General features: G+C 32.1%; 1 protein-coding gene across 1 annotated transcript; it reads right to left on the bottom strand.

Annotated features, from left to right (window-relative positions):
• Positions 1-1,927: 1,927 nt before the first annotated feature.
• LOC125870868 (vacuole membrane protein KMS1) lies at positions 1,928-9,631 on the bottom strand. The gene is made up of 8 exons (XM_049551419.1): positions 9,298-9,631; positions 5,462-5,670; positions 4,760-4,838; positions 4,277-4,576; positions 3,650-3,804; positions 2,878-2,994; positions 2,514-2,693; positions 1,928-2,427 (listed from the first exon to the last, which is right to left on the bottom strand). The coding sequence occupies exons 1-8, from the start codon at positions 9,371-9,373 to the stop codon at positions 2,269-2,271; spliced, it is 1,275 nt and encodes a 424-aa protein (XP_049407376.1). The 5' UTR covers positions 9,374-9,631; the 3' UTR covers positions 1,928-2,268.
• Between the last annotated feature and the right edge of the window lie 6,928 nt (positions 9,632-16,559).

Below are 16,559 nucleotides of genomic sequence, written 5' to 3'. Positions count from 1 at the left end.
TGATGCGAGTAAATTTTAATTAAATTATGATGTGACAAAATCTAATGAAATAATGAGGAGATCTTCAAAAAGGTGATACTTGTCAAAAACAAGTTAAACAAAGTGAAATTTAAGAGAAAAATAAAAGCAAACCAAGTAGATATGAGTAACTTACTATTTAAGCCATTAAAAACAAATATTGGATCTACCACCAATATTTTTATTATTATAAAACTATAGTGTAGTTTCTGACACTGAAATCACCCACCAAATAAAGCCCCACATTTCAGTCACTAAGCCAAATTGGACCCATTATTAACTTAATGCATTTTACTAGTCCCTACATATGCTTCACTAATATATAATTCCATCATTACTTAATTTGTCAAAAGTGGTTGCTTTCTTGTCTCCCCAACCCCACAATGCCCTAACCCCCCTAGATGGGGTGGGTGGTAAAGATAATATTTCTTTTAGATTTCATTTTTTAGTATTCATTATCAATATTGAGGTCTGATTAAATTTAAATTTGACTTACAAAGTATCATATAATATAAAATATTTCCTAATAAAAATATTTTTATATTAGGCTCGAACTCAAAATCTTTGTTGAAATATGTAGAACTACTTCATCACAACTCGTATTGATAATATATATAATTACATGTACATGTACATATCCATTTTGGTTTATTTAAATATTAGACATCTTGATTATAGGAATCCCTAGGTTGAAACCAACTACTCCCTCCGTCCCTTTTTACTTGTCCATATTTCCTTTTTTGGATGTCCCTATTTACTTGTCCATTTTCACAAATCAAGAAAAGACAACAAATTTTTTCCTATTATACCCTTGTAAAAGTGTGTTGTTTCCCTCCAATTTATTTCACTTGGAAGTGATTGTAATTTTGAAATGAAAAGTTGTCATAAGGGTAAAATTGTAACTTCACTGTGCTAATCATTGTTGCCTTAATCTGTGTGCCATTTCTAAAGTGGACAAGTAAAAAGGGACGGAGGGAGTAATAAATATTCCATTAGTTGTCCAATATGAATTTTAATGGCCTGATGGGACAAAGTTTTATTAAAAATAAAGATCTCTTTTAATGAATTAAATTAGTAGATAACATGGACACATTATCTTTGGATTCTTATTGAAAGAAAAAAGGAATCAAAATTGATTTGTTAATTAAATCACCTGACTTGGAGGAAACTCATATAATATAATAATTAATTATTGATTAATTAAGTTGACGATAGTACTAGTGATTAGGATCTTAATATTTTAAGCACGTAGACATGAAGACTGATGTGAAGTTTATTTAATGTTGAACTTATAAAATGACAAATGGTTGTGGTTACAATTATCTTGATTTAAACGATGATTACTGACTATTAATTGAATAATTAATAAAATAATCAGTATAATATAAAGATTACGCAAGTGATGATGACACCTACTATATTTTCAATTTCAATAGCATTTTATTATATAAAGTCGAATTTAATTGCTTCTTGATCACTCCACTCTTTTTTTATTACTTCCTCTATTCGTTTTTACTTATTCATTTAAAACACTACCCTATAGGTCGGAGTCTATCATGACACAAGCATTAATGAGTAATCTCACGTAAGTCACATGAGATGAGATGACTTTACGTTACTCCACGGATCCCCTTCATAACAAAATTGTGAAGAAGCTTTCCTATCTCAGAGCTGTGACTATCACTAAAAGTGCCCGACTATCTATGAATGACCACGATCAGAATGCCAATGGACGAGATCAGAGAGAAGAACATCAAAGCACTGATGACGATGATACATAAAAATAATAATTCCAGCAAACGGTACAATACAAATATTTTGTCCGTGCCAAGCACGACTTCAATGAATCGATGAATTTTAACTGATGAAAGAAAAAAGAGGGAAGAACAGCAGAGCACTAACGCTATACTAAAAAAACAGGCCTGTTTATAAATGCAGAAAATGTATCTTCACTTTCTAAATGTTGAAGCATTTGCCCAATAATGAGTTTTCCAGTTTCCTGATCACCAATTTTGTCAACAATGGCACCCCTAACTAATGTTTTTTCTTGAAGTTACATAGTCAATGAACTTGTGAGACTGACTAGTGTTCTTTTGTACAAAGTTTTGTGAAATGGACTTGCTGGTGCCGAGTCTCCAAGTAGCCACCAATCACTTCGTAACTCCTATTTAACAAAGGTAGATAGCGGAAAGAAAAAGCTTGACCGAAAAACAAATCTATGAGAATGAAGAGGGGGTTATCTGATTTCCTTCAAGATGATTTGTTCTTCAGACTAGCCAATTCCTCTTCTTGCTGTCTTTTTAAATACCGCTGTGCAGTAGCATTTACAATCTTAACGAAAAAGTTCAGTAGCATGATGGTTACCACGCCGTTCCAAACTGAAGCAAATGAGAAATCCCATTTGTTCACCTGACAAAGATTATGAGTTTCAATTAAGATGGAGAACGATAAACTAAGGAATTTAACCACATACAATAGTATTAGATGAACTATACCTTTATATTTGAAGTGGAAGGAGTTTTGGTAGCCATATACTTGTCTTTCATGGAATGGAGCTTCGCAATGATTTTGGGTAACATGGTTTCGAGACCAGGTATAAAACTAAGCATCCGAATCATCTTGGTTTCCACCCAATAAAGAAGTTGGTTGTTGCAAACTGAAATTATAAACACGGTCTGCAGAAGGATAGTCAAACAACACATCTCTATCAGGATCAACATGTTTAATAAATTGGCCAGTCTGAAAAGGGTGGCCGAGAAAGCAAATGAAAAGATCTTACATGACGCCAAAACTAAACTAAATTGAAACTGCGTCTAAGATGTTGAAACTCATGAATGCAGAACATTAGAGTTGACAGACCTGTATGTGAGTTTTAATGATGGCCTTTCCAATCAAAGTTGCAAAAAAGAACTTCCAAAATGGGATCCCAAATTGTCCACACATTATGCCAGCAAGATCAAATAGAGGATTCGGAACCTACAAAAGGCACTTCCATTAGAACAGTCTATACTATTTGAGAGGATATATCTGCATGCTAACTGAAAGATACCACCATACGCAGCTAATCCAAAACTACAGAACAAGGAAAAGAGAAAGGATAAAAGATAAAATTGAAATTATATTTGTCCTGTATGTCCCAGTTCTAATTACTTTTTTTGGAGATTACACTATTGGGATCTTCCCAAGTTTTGAATAATCACAATATATTTTCGAAATCCACACAAAATTCCTTCAAGAAGATGCTGTATGACACAATTGTGAAAGTTACAGGACCAACACATTTGTTTGATTATTATAACGTCAAGTGACAAACATCCCCAAAAGCCAGTTTACTCTGGCCTGCCGAACTTCTGGTCACCACCTTTACTACAGCTCTCTGTAGTTACAGGAAGTTCAGTGGCTTGCAGAGACATAATCAAATTAAAACCATAATTTTGTACTAAAAACCAAATCTGTTTTTTACAGTCAACAAAAAATCAACTTCACTTTGGGGTTGGGGAGAGGATGATGCTCTAGTGTATAGCGTAAGGAACATAGTATCTGCATACAAAACTAAGGTCATCAAGTTTATCCTCTGTGCATGGTTCTCCGGATGAATAGAAGATAGATTTATATATAGATTTGGACTAACCGAAGCAAGTATTAGAATTGTGAAGAAGTTCAAACATTGTGCATGGGAAAAAAACCATCGCTTCATTTGAGTCAGACGAGTAGCTATAAATCCATTGTTTTCAGAAGAGGTATCTAGTTCTTCCATTGCTTCCACTTTACTGCCTGAGAGGCTTGCTGCATAAAGGTATGCAAATACATTAGCTTCAAAATGTTCTTTTGCATCTGACAAGATTGTAAACAAATAGAAAATACAAGTCTCCAAATTATGGTCTTGATTTATCAAAAAATGAAAAATATTTCTAAAATATAGCAAAAGCTATGCACATCTAGGCTCCCAAGGTACATCTGATTGACCAAGGAAAATCAAATTCCTACCACTGTTCTAAAAGATTGAAGGCCCGGACGACAAAGCAAGTCCCATTGGGCACGTATTTAAAACTCAAAAAAGTAAATCAAATAATTTAATTCTTGATTGAAAAAAGCGTGAACTTTCCAAATTACAAGTGAGTATCTTTAAACACACTGCAAGGTTGAATACAGCCTAATATACTAAGACCAGTAGCTTCAAAATAGGTTTGTGCTGCAGGTTTGAACTATCTACCCAATACAGATGTAGGCTTATAGACAAAAGATAGCGTAGACGAACCTGCTCTTGAAATAAAATATGGGGGAAGCTCTCCAAGTGCGGTTCCAAGGCCCCATAAAACAGCCTCTAACTGCAATTGGAGCAGTATGCTACTAAGAGGAACACTTGTGCCATGTGAAGATGAAAATACAGGGGGGCCAAACTCTGAACAATCTTTATGAAGCCATAAAGGAGTTTTTTGAAATTGTATTGTATCATAGGGAGCCATTTTGAGGTCAACTCGCCCACACTTCATTGCTTTTATCGTAAATAAAGCAATATGAGGGCCCAGATAAAGGACAAAAGTGTGCAAACCAGACCCTGCAACATGGCAACGAAACAGTGGATCAAAGATTTTTTATGGAAAAGCTAGAAAAAAGCAAGTTAAATCCCCATTACTATTACCAAGTTCTATTTATGGAGATTCAAGTAGATAGGTCTCCCTCCAATATAGAAGCCATTAAACATAAGAAGCTAAAAAATCTAACAGTGAATGCTGCTTACCAAGGCCAATAGAAGACGCCACACCAAGAGCCACCCACCATAATCCAAACTGGAGATGTTTAAGAACCTCCTCAACATGCTGCATTGAAACAGACATGTTATATTAGCACTGACAGGACTGAGTTTAAATACAACATAATAGGTACCACAAAACAACCAAACAACGCCTCTTCGAAACTAGTTGGGTCGCTATATGAGTCCTCTATATCTATCCCATTCCTTTCGGCATCACATGTATCATACAAGCTGAGGAAAATAGATATATGACATTTTTTAACTCCTCAACAAAATAATTGAAAATTGCCAAAAGGATCCAAACAAACAGTTCACTTAGTGATGTAACAATGGAAAACCCAGATTTAAGTTGACCAATTGTCGACTTCCAGTAACAAGAAATAAAGTTCTTCTTCTTAAGTAGACATGTGTTTTGTGTTAGGTAACGGTGGTATCCATGCTAACTTGCGTACACCTCAACTACAACACCAATTACATATTGCCTCCCACCAAGGCTTAGGCCAATGTGAAAAATCACCCAATGTTTTTATTTTTGGTCTTTTTCGGAATCTGAACCTTGGTCTCTCAGGGCATTTTCCACTACATTGACCACAATCCCCGCCCTTGGGTGCAAGACACATATTATGATGATGGTACAAGTAACCATCTTTATCCACTAAAAAAGCATCTGAAATTGATGAAGCATACCTTTACATGAGGACCATCGGTTGTCACAAGAAGTATTAAGGCAAGTCCAGCAATCATACTGAAAAGCATACACCATCGATGCGACAAAAGATATGCTATCGACTTCATAAGATACTGCATCATCGCCATACTGAAAAGCTTGAGTGTTCTGAAAGGCTGTGTCAACAGATTCAAATTTTCTAAATCCTTTTGATGCTTCGCACTATGATCTGCAAGGCAATAGCAATTAACTCAGTCAAGTAACTTTAGAAAGCAATGTCTCCTTCTCCTTAACAGGAGCATACAGCCCGCCCCCCACCCCTCTCTCTGTTAAGAATATAGACTGTCCCCTTGGTTTGTGACATTTTGTCCCTTACTTTCTTCTCTTTTCAAATCTGTCTAGACAATCAGCATCACCAATAAGCTTTCTTCTAAAATGTGCTAAATAATTATATGCAAACTGTGAACACGTTCTCCTTCCTACAATATGCCCCATAGATAAAATATTTTCGTTTCTTATTGTTAGATTATTTTTTTTGATGGGTTGATTGTTTCTTTTTGATCAACCAAATTGATGAGACATGCCTATTACTTTACTAATTATTTTGTTCAATCATATCAATTAGAACTTTTGAGTTTTCTCATTGATAATTCTACAATCATTTTTCAGAAAAGAATTGAATTTCTCATTCAGTTAACTAAAGTGTACTATTTGTTTTTTGATAAAGTTCTCATTCAGTTAACTAAAGTGTACTATTTGTTATCCTCATACATACCATGATACCAGAGGTATGACATAAGCTTCCAAATATTAGAACTTTTATCTCTTCAAGTTACTTTTTTATTCTTTTATCTCTATAAGTTACACAATCTAAAAGATAATACCTTCTAAATTTGGCGATAATAGCAGTTCCTAAAAAAGCTACTTTCCAAGTTCTTTTTATTTAGAAAGGTAAGTGTTACTTTCTGAGAAGTTTGATATATCATAGTTCAAGAACATGAATGTTTCAATTTCTACAAATTTTCTCTTCTGGCCACATGCCTTAAGTTGTCTTTCCATGTCTTCAGAATCAAAAGGACATTCCAAATCTCACATTTTATAAAAATATAAAGAGAAGCGCACAATGCATCATGTAATTCTAGCTCATCATGTTTATCAGCCATCTAGTAACCATATGTTAAATGATATTATCAAACGAAAGTCGCACTGCTCCACGGCTCTACCCAGAATTGGAATAAATATGGCACTGTTGCGGATAACAAAAGTCTCAACCGAAATAAGATTGGGGCTTAAATAAAAGGAGAAAACAACTACCAAAAAATAGGGAAAAAAATATTGAGAAAAATCAAAAACTTCAAAGGCCTTAACATTTCATCTTCGCCATGTCAATGAAGTGGTTGAGAGCCATGAGGTCTCAGATTCAAATCCCAACGGAGACAAAAAAAAACACTAAGTGATTCTTCCCATCTGTCCTAGCCTTGGTGAACAAAGTTACATGGTACCTATTGCTAGTGGGAGGTGGCATGTATCCCGTGGAATTAGTTGAGGTGCGCGAAAATTGGCTCAGACACCACATTCATGAAAAATAATTAAAAGAAGAAGGTGGACCCCCTTCTCAGTCGAAAGCATGTAAAGAAAGTGCTTCGGCACAAAATAAGAAACAATCTCAAAAAAACAGATGTAAGGGATATAAACATAAAATATTGATCAAACTCTGCATAGTACAACAAAGTGGGATCCTAGCTTTTCCAATCCACAACTAACTCCATTGGGGTCTGGATTATACCTTCATGACAAATCTGGGACAATACTAAACAGGATTTATAGGGAATTTAGCATATTGGCTATAAATAATTTGCTTCAATCTGACTTCATCCACTTTAAACCAGTGCAGATGTGGTTCAGTGTATGAAATATGTTCCACTGACTTTAATCCCTGCCAGTTATTATTCTATGTTGTATATTTTACTCCACGTATTCAAACTAAAAGGGGACATTCGGTAGAGAGTGTATTAGGAAAAATAATGCATGCATTATCTTTGTGTATTACTCTATGTTACTCGGACTCTTCAATAATGTCAAGGGGTGCGTGTCGGATTCGCCAAAAGTAGTGTATTTTTGGAGAATCAGACACGGGTGCGGCATCGAAAGTGAAGAGTCCGCACAACTTAGGTATTACTAGTACCTTGTTTGGTACTCTTTTCGAACCAATGTCTTGCATTAGTTATACACTCTATTGTGTATTAAGGTGTGTATTACTAATACCATGGATTTATGGATTTCTAGGTATTAGTAATGCAATGGTTTTAATGCATGCATTAGCATCGTTAAAGACTCAATTGCCCCTCAAAACCTTTTTTACATCTTTTCCACCATAATTGTGGACGGTATCTTTGTAAATAAATTTTTTTATACAATGCATGCTATTTTTAACGCACCAAACCGGACAATGTATAAAAATATCCTATGTATAATAAATGCAAGCATAACTAATACAAACATTACTAACACACTATATTTAGCATTATTCTTATACACTCTACCAAAACGACCCCAATGAGTATTATCTAGTTTAATGCTTAGCTGTGCTAAAAATGGACTACTGACACAGCAATCTCCAAATGAAGTAGATGATCTTTAACCAAATTACAAAACTAGGATGAAGCTTCAACTAATCTAGTCCAGATGAGAACCTACTAAATGGTACTACTTTGAAACACTTCATCTTATATTTAAATGCCAATGAGACATCAAACCCACAATTATAGATAACTGTCTGTTCTCCAAAAAGAAGCTGATGAGATGACCTTATTAAACCAAATGAAATGAGTACAGGACTTCCAGTATAGGAGTTCACTATCTGAGTACATAGGGAAAACAGGAAAATGTTCAATAGAATTAAACATATGACCACGAAGACTAAGGTGCATAAAGTAGGACATGAATGACCAAGTTTCTTCTGCCACAGACTGATACTTCTCCTGATAAGTGTCACCTTTGTGATGCTACAGCCAAACAATCCATTAGAAACGCAACAAAAACTGCAGACATATCTTCTGTCCGTGACTGTTTATAACATCTATATAATATTCTCCAGTCTCCACAGTGACTGGAATGATTAAACAGACAACTGCTTAAATCAACATACTTAAAAGACATGATCCCATCCCATGAAGAAGGATACATCAACCAAGATGCATAATGGGTTCAGCATTCATGTTTTGATACCATAAACAAAACAAAAAAACACAATGATAAGCAGAACGCATACAAACAACTTAAATTGACACGGTATTGCCACATCGGTTCTTCTGATTCCACGTGCCTCGGAATGATCCAAAAAACTCATTGGTATATCTCAATAACTCCATACCTTGTTGCACGACCATAACACTGTACTAAAATTGACCCATTACAATCTATTTTCTTAGTTAAGCATTTTCCTCACTTTTGACTCCATGTATCTAGATTCCTCAACAATAAATTTTCCAAGATTCTCCATAAAAACAACACCATGCTTATTACAAGCAATTATGAGAAAAATAGCTACACATCCCACAACAGGAGAAATTACAATAACAATATTTTGTCTCCCCACCCCCCACCCCCCCACCCCCACCCAACAAAACACAATTGTTCATTAATTCAACATTAAGGACTCAGATTTACACCTTCATACAGTAGATGCAGTCATCAAATTAACAAAGATGCTACATTTATTTATTTCTAGCAAGTATTAATACATACCCATATCCAAAATCACAACCTAATCCATTAACAACTCTATCTTTTCCTCTTCCCTAGTTATCCATTAAAAATAAAATAAAACAAAGAGAACCCCAAACCAAAAACTTGCCTGAAATTGCCATCTCTTTAACTGGAGAAGCAGAACGAGAATTTTTCTGGGATGCTGTTTTCTTCTTCGACCCCATTGTTAATTGTGCCTTCCACCTTAAAAAGATTCCTTTTTTACAACCCAATTACTGTTGGATTGCAGAGAAAACTTCGAAAAAAGAGGAAAATCAATCAATTAGATTACACAAAGAATCGATTTTTTTGAAGAGATCTGAGGGCTGTAAACAAGAAAATCTAAGTGGGTTTGCGTCAGATCCACTGTTTGAGCTCTCTCAGGGGGTCGTTTTTTTTCAAACAATGGGGGCGACCCAGATCATCTGGGTTAAAGAAAAACTACTATAAAATATATATATATATCACAATATAAATACTACATAATATAAATAAATAAGGTGAATAAATAAATAAAGTTGATAAATGCAGTATTAGCTACAATTGACAATTTAATGCTGACCCAAATTTAAAGGAGGGAAATAAATTACCACTATATTGGTAGATACAATCATACAACAAATAGAATTCGAAAAACTATTGGACCTTCCGTCCAACTATGGTGATATCGAGATGGATAGATAAAGGATAATATGTAAATGTGTTTTTTAATTTGATTCAGTTTTTATTTTGGATATAAATAGATAATTTAACTTATATAAAATTGAACAAGTAGACATATAAATCTTATGTGGAGTTTTACGTGACGTTTCATGTGTGATACATTCAAATTGATTTGTATTATGCTATGTAAATGTGTGTGTCTAGCTAGTCAACGGAAAATGAGATTAAAGATGAAAAACAAATTCAAAAGTAAGAAAAAATGACACACGTCTTAGTTATTGAGTAGATGTGATAATTTTTAGGCAAGTATTAATGACATTAGAGGGCATTCCAACCCTATTCTCTATATTACTCTCCAAATATAAGTTCAAAACCATCAAGGTTTATTATTTACACAAAGGATCTACTTTCCCTCCCCACCCTCAAGTGTTCATGTTATTTTAGTAAATTATTTTTAAAAATATGTTGTAGTTGGTGATGGCGACAGTTAATGGTGTTTGTTTTGGGTGTCGATGGATGTTGGTATTGACTGTTGACGTGAATATGGGTACCAGCTACTGGTGGTTGTAGTTGACAGTAATAGTTAATGATCAGTGATGATAATTAATAATTATTGAAGATGATAGTGATAGTTAATAATGATAGTTATTGATAATGATGCAGGGCGATGATATATAATAGTCACGTACAATGATGATCGGTGGTTATTATGATAATGATAATTGTATATGATGGTTAATGATGATGATAACTCACTGCAATGATTGACGACAATGAATCGTTGATCACGGTAGTTTGATAATGGTGTGCGAGAGTGACAACAATTATGAGAGTGGATATGATTGTGGTAAAATGTCATCTTTGCAAAGATCCTTGAATATATAATATTTTTCTTGTTAATCTTCATCATACATATCTATTCAAATCCATTAAGAAAAATTCAAAATAAGAAAATAAATACATTTTATAAATAAAATTTAGATAATTAAGATTCAAGCATATATAAACTAATAAATCACAATTTGAGATTTAAATTATCAAGTTAAATACCTTCATGAAATACAATTAAATGAGGCCCAAAAGGTTTAAGAAAACTATAGTGAAAGAATTAGTTGATTATCACAACCTAAGTTTTTTGCATGTATTGCTGCTTAATTTGGTACAATAGACATCAAAATGTTTGCTTAAAAGTGTGTATCATAAAACTTGTGGTTTGTTATGTTTATATCTCTTTCTTTCTTATGATGTCATATACACCTATTTTTAAATCGGGTCAAAAAGAATAAGTTATTCTATTTTTAAATCGGGTCAGAAAGAACAAGTTGTTTCAGCATCAAGAAAAAAAAATCATCTTTAATTTTTTTTCTTCTTCCAATTTCAATATTTTGGAAGATTATCAAAAAAAATTCTTTGACCTATCTTTATTAGTATGTTTTCTGTCATGGGCCATGCATACATTTCAGTAGGTAGTAAGGATGCACCGTCTCTATTGAGATTTGTTTTACCATCGTATCGTGATTTGTGTAAATTTGCTCTATTATTACATTCGTAAAAATTCAAGTTCATGATATATATGTATAGTTTTCGTTTTGGCATAATAAAGTTCATAGATTTGTCCTTTCAACTATATTGTTAAGCCTAATAGCGAATTTTATGTGAACTTGTGTTTAATCATACAATACTTTAATCATCTTTCTCTTCGAACCTAATTTAAGATTTTTTTTAATACTTCATATGCAGTTTTGGTTGGGATTAGAAAATAGGTAGAAACTCAATTTGAATGTTTGATTTAATGAATGACCGATTAGCTTGATTCTTTTTATTTATTAGGTTGATTGGATGGTCATTATGAAAAAATAAGACGGAAACTCGTGGCTCAAAATCACAAAAGAAGAATAAAAAAGACTCGTGTTCTCAAAAACAGAGAATAAAAGGACAAAAGAATAGTGACGCTAGATATATCCATATGAGATTCTACAAATTACAGAGGAATATTAGCTGGCACGAGTAATAATATTTCCAAATAGAACATTTCTGTTGGGCGTAGTACTTTAGGGTTCTAGTGAACCTCTCCTATTGGTTACTGATTTATTATATTACTTTGGGTGCCTATAAATAATATAGTTTTTACTTACTTGTACATGGTTGAATTTTTGTCAATATTAAAAATTATAATTACATTGATATTCTTGTACTCCAAGCTCTATATTATTTCTATACTAAGTCTTAGATCTCAAGCAACTTGAACTAAATCATCTCCAAATTCAAAAATCAAACGCACTTTATTATTTTCACATTCGTACTGAAACATCAATATCTTAATTTCGATCTATTATTTCCTTGACATACTTTACTTTACTATTGCTCTATAAACAACAAGTTCATTTGATAACATTTCTACTTAGAGCATACTCACCAATTTAAATTAATACATATGTCCTTAATTTCGTAACAAATTCAATTATACCATTTTCTGATTAAACAATACGAACAGCCAAACATCCCAAAGTCTTTGGTTCAAAATCTTAAAAGTCCTTGTATATTTGAACAACAAAAATGTCGTATTTATAGTTGTGTTGTGTGTCCAATCTTCTTCTTTTAAAAAATAAAATAAAATATAAAATGTTAATCCACGTTATTCATACGTGTTGTAGGACAAAGTTGGTTTAATTTAAATCATTAAAAAAAAGTAGAGTTTATCACAATATAATTTTGCAATGGTCTTCATTTTCTAGAATATTATTGGCCAGATATTTATAGCTAACTTTCAACGTATTTAAAGAGGCAACAGTGGACTTTGAGGATGCAAAGTGTAATTTACGTCATCATGGAAAGAAGCTTCATAAAGCAAGAAATATTTATTTATCAAATTAGACTATTTATTCCAGCTTCAAATTTTTAAAATAATAAAGGTGATCGTTTGACATACAAAAATTACGCAGGCGTTGGTGTTATGGAATCATAACTTTCAATATGGCCAACGTGGATTCATATATGTGGTGTAGTAGTGAAATAATTTTATTCTTAATCAAAGATTTTGAGTTCGAGCTTTGAATATGAAAAGCATCTTGTTTGGAGCACTACCCCAAATTAAAAAAAAACGTTCAATACGTAAGAAAATACAGAACATTTTTTTTCTAAAAAGAATACACGAAATGAATGAATGCTTGAAAATACATGTAATTAGAGGAGAAAATAAAATGCAATAGCAAATGACAAATTAAAATCAATATGAATTGTGATGATTAATTGAAATCCCTTCACATTTAATCATATGTCTTGAATTTGAACCCTTAAATAATTTTTTTTATATGTGTGAAAAACTCCGTTAAAAAATAACCAAATATTAAACACCGCGTAATAACAACTTGGAGTCATTGTTAAGAATATTATAACGTCAATACTTCAAAAATAATCAATATTTCTAAAATGAAGATGGCAAGGAGTTTTAATTTGGTGAGGTGGTAGTGAACTCCAAGTTTATTGGTCCAAGGTGTCATTCTTTATAATAATAATAGACAGTATTTTTTTTATATTCAATGTTGTATTGGGCAAGAAAGGAATTTCCTTTGTGCACGCCTAAAAAAAAAGTATAGTACTCAATTTCATTACATGCATCATGAGAAATTTAAAAAGCCAGCATTTTCTAAAATACTGACTAAATAGTCCATTAATGTACTCCTTCACCTTCTTCTTCTTTCATGTTCAAAGCTTGATTTTAAAAATTATTGTGCCACAAACGTGAATCATTTCAAATGAATAACATGTAAGAAAACTCGAAATATTGAGTCTAGGAGCTCATATCTAATTTTGGGACTATTTAGAGGAGATTTGAGTTGGTCAAGATTGAAAAAAAATTGTTCGATAATGTATACTTTATTGTATCAACATTGTATATAGATATACATCTCTGATGCATAAATATACATCATTTATACATTATTTATACAATATCAATACATTTATATGTACATACCAATACATTATCTCTACTTATAACTATTTTGTTGAAAATTATTTTTTGTTACCTATACATACCGGTAAGTAACCCTTTTTAAAAGGGGTGTGTACAAATCCTTAAAGCAATTTCTTATTCACACAAATTACAATAATCCATAGTCCTTAATGCATAGCCCAAGGTTTATGGATAAAAAAATGTCTTCTGGTTAAGTCCAGACCTCCAAATTTTATGAGCCCAAACGTTAGCCTCATAAAATGACTGGTATGGGCCTTAGAAACATCTAAAGATTCATAAATTGAGATGAGTTAGACTAAAAGACGACTCTAAGCTAAGAGAAATAACTTAAATAGCCGATCATCCAAATAATTAAACTAAAAACAATTGATGGATGTGTATGTAATACATATATCATTCGTGTATTACATTTGTATGATATGTATAATTTATGTATACTAATTTTATAAAAATAAACAATAAATTTGTCCGGTTATTTGTGTGAAGATCACAACTTGTCAACTATCTGATTAAATTTATTGTTAATTTTTCTAGCTAATTTACATAGATAATACATTGATTATACACATATTATGTATAGCTTATAATTTTTTTTATACATTCATCAGTTATTTTTAATTTAAATGGTTGGATGGACATCTATTTAGAATTTCTTCTTATTAGTAAACTAGTTTTCGATCACTCTTAAAGGCTAAAGCAAATATAGATACAACCTTGATCTTGATAAAAGGATACTTTAATTTGCTTTGCATGCACCAACTAGCAATTTAACACTATATTATATAGAATATAATTGTATATACTTGGATTTATTTAAAGATTGTCACTAGTTGGTAATTGGTATAACGTGTGTGTGTGTGGCGTGCGGGGGCGGGGGAGGTACCCTGGTAAAGTACAAACTAAATAATTTAATATGATTAAACTTAGGTGTTATCAAATGTTGTTACTTTCATTCTACTTAGACGAAAGAATATCTTTCAAAATATGTCGTTATCGTTGTATGTATATCACAATATATATAATTTAAAATGTATTTTAATAATTATTCCAGCAAAACACGATAATTATTCATCTAATATAGACTTAACGCTCTCTGTAAATATGAAAACTATATCTATGAAGCATAATTAAATTTATTATAATAGCTATTTACGAAAGTTCCCCTAAATTTTAAGGATTTGTTCTTAAGCTATGTTAATAAAGTCAGTAGTCTGCATAACCGTACAAACTTAATTATATTCTATTTTATATACAAATACTTTACTTTTCTCTTCCTATTTATTATTAGATTTATCTAAAATATCATACACAATTTTTCTTCGAAACTTCTTGATGTAAAAGTGTACTAATTAATCCTTCCTTTTTACTAATTATTTGTCTAAATTAATTGTGCATGTCAAAATTGATACTCATACATAATGCATAATATAACTTCATTAGCACTCTTATCTTTATAAAAGTTGATTATTTTTACAAAGGAATCAAATATAATTTTTTTAATAAATATAATAAGTAGGGGGTGCATGTTGGGGAATATATAGAAAAAAGTGAAATTCCAAATGAAAAAATACAAAAACACTATGGAATCTGGCTTATCTGTTTAAACAAGAAATTAAAGAAGATTCTGTCTATTATATTCTTTTTTCAGTTCAAAAGCTAAGTAATTCCAATTTTTAAAGTTAATTAATACTATGTATGCAAGAAGGAATATTGCCTTTTGCTTCCTTTTCTATTTTTATTTTTCCATTTTTTTTGATGAAAAAGATAATCGTTGAACCTTATAGTCTTGATGGGAGTTTTCGAGTATCCTTTAAGAATTTAAGTTATACACATGTAGTTGCTGATGTTTATTAGGATTTTCATAATGTTATTATTGAACCTAATGAGTCATAAGTTATGACTAATTAATCAACAAGTTGATTCAATGTTCATTTTCAGAAGTTGCGTAGTGTTCTTTACGATTACTAGCACATAAAAATTAACTAGGCTTTATATATTACTATTAGAAGAGATAATATTGTTAAGCACTTAGTGGCATGCAGCCATTGCTTATGACTCTTTTTTCACATTTCATATATAACAAGTCTAGCTAAGATTTCCATATCATCATTATAGTAATATATTATAAACCAATAAAACGAAATAATAATTGGGTAATATTGATTCACAGTGTTAAAAGCATAAGAAATATATGTGAAGAAGATGTTATAACAACACCTAATTAAAATTAAAGGATTTATAGAATAGTATATATATGTTTTTTTTGTTTGTTTTTTCATTCGATGTTTGGAGCCCGTATTGGAGCCCTAAATAAATTCAGATCACGTACTATAGGGCCCATTTGAGGATAACGCTCCCAACAAGATTTTTTCATATCTAGGGCTCAAATGCGAGACCAAGTGAAGCAGTCTCACCACTCCACCAGTAAAGGCGGAGCCAGGGCCCAATTGAGGGTAACACTCCCAACAAGATTTTTTTTATATTCAGGGCTCAAATCCGAGACCAAGTAGTGAAGCAGTCCCACGACTCCACATATGACAACATGCTTCTTTTTTTTTTTTAAAAAAAAGAAGAGAAACTTGGGCCTCACTTGTTTGCACTTAATGGAGTTTGAATCTGAATGGTTCATACTTTAGGTCATTAAGTGCATTTATTTTTTTTAATTGAAAATTCTATTAATGGATTTGACAAGGTCAGAATGAATCAGATCTGCGACAGTCTTATTCTCGTTC

Source organism: Solanum stenotomum, chromosome 7 (assembly GCF_019186545.1).
Source record: "Solanum stenotomum isolate F172 chromosome 7, ASM1918654v1, whole genome shotgun sequence".
NCBI lineage: Eukaryota > Viridiplantae > Streptophyta > Magnoliopsida > Solanales > Solanaceae > Solanum > Solanum stenotomum.
Note: the sequence above shows the minus strand (reverse complement) of the source record. Positions and strands in the feature narration are given on the sequence as shown.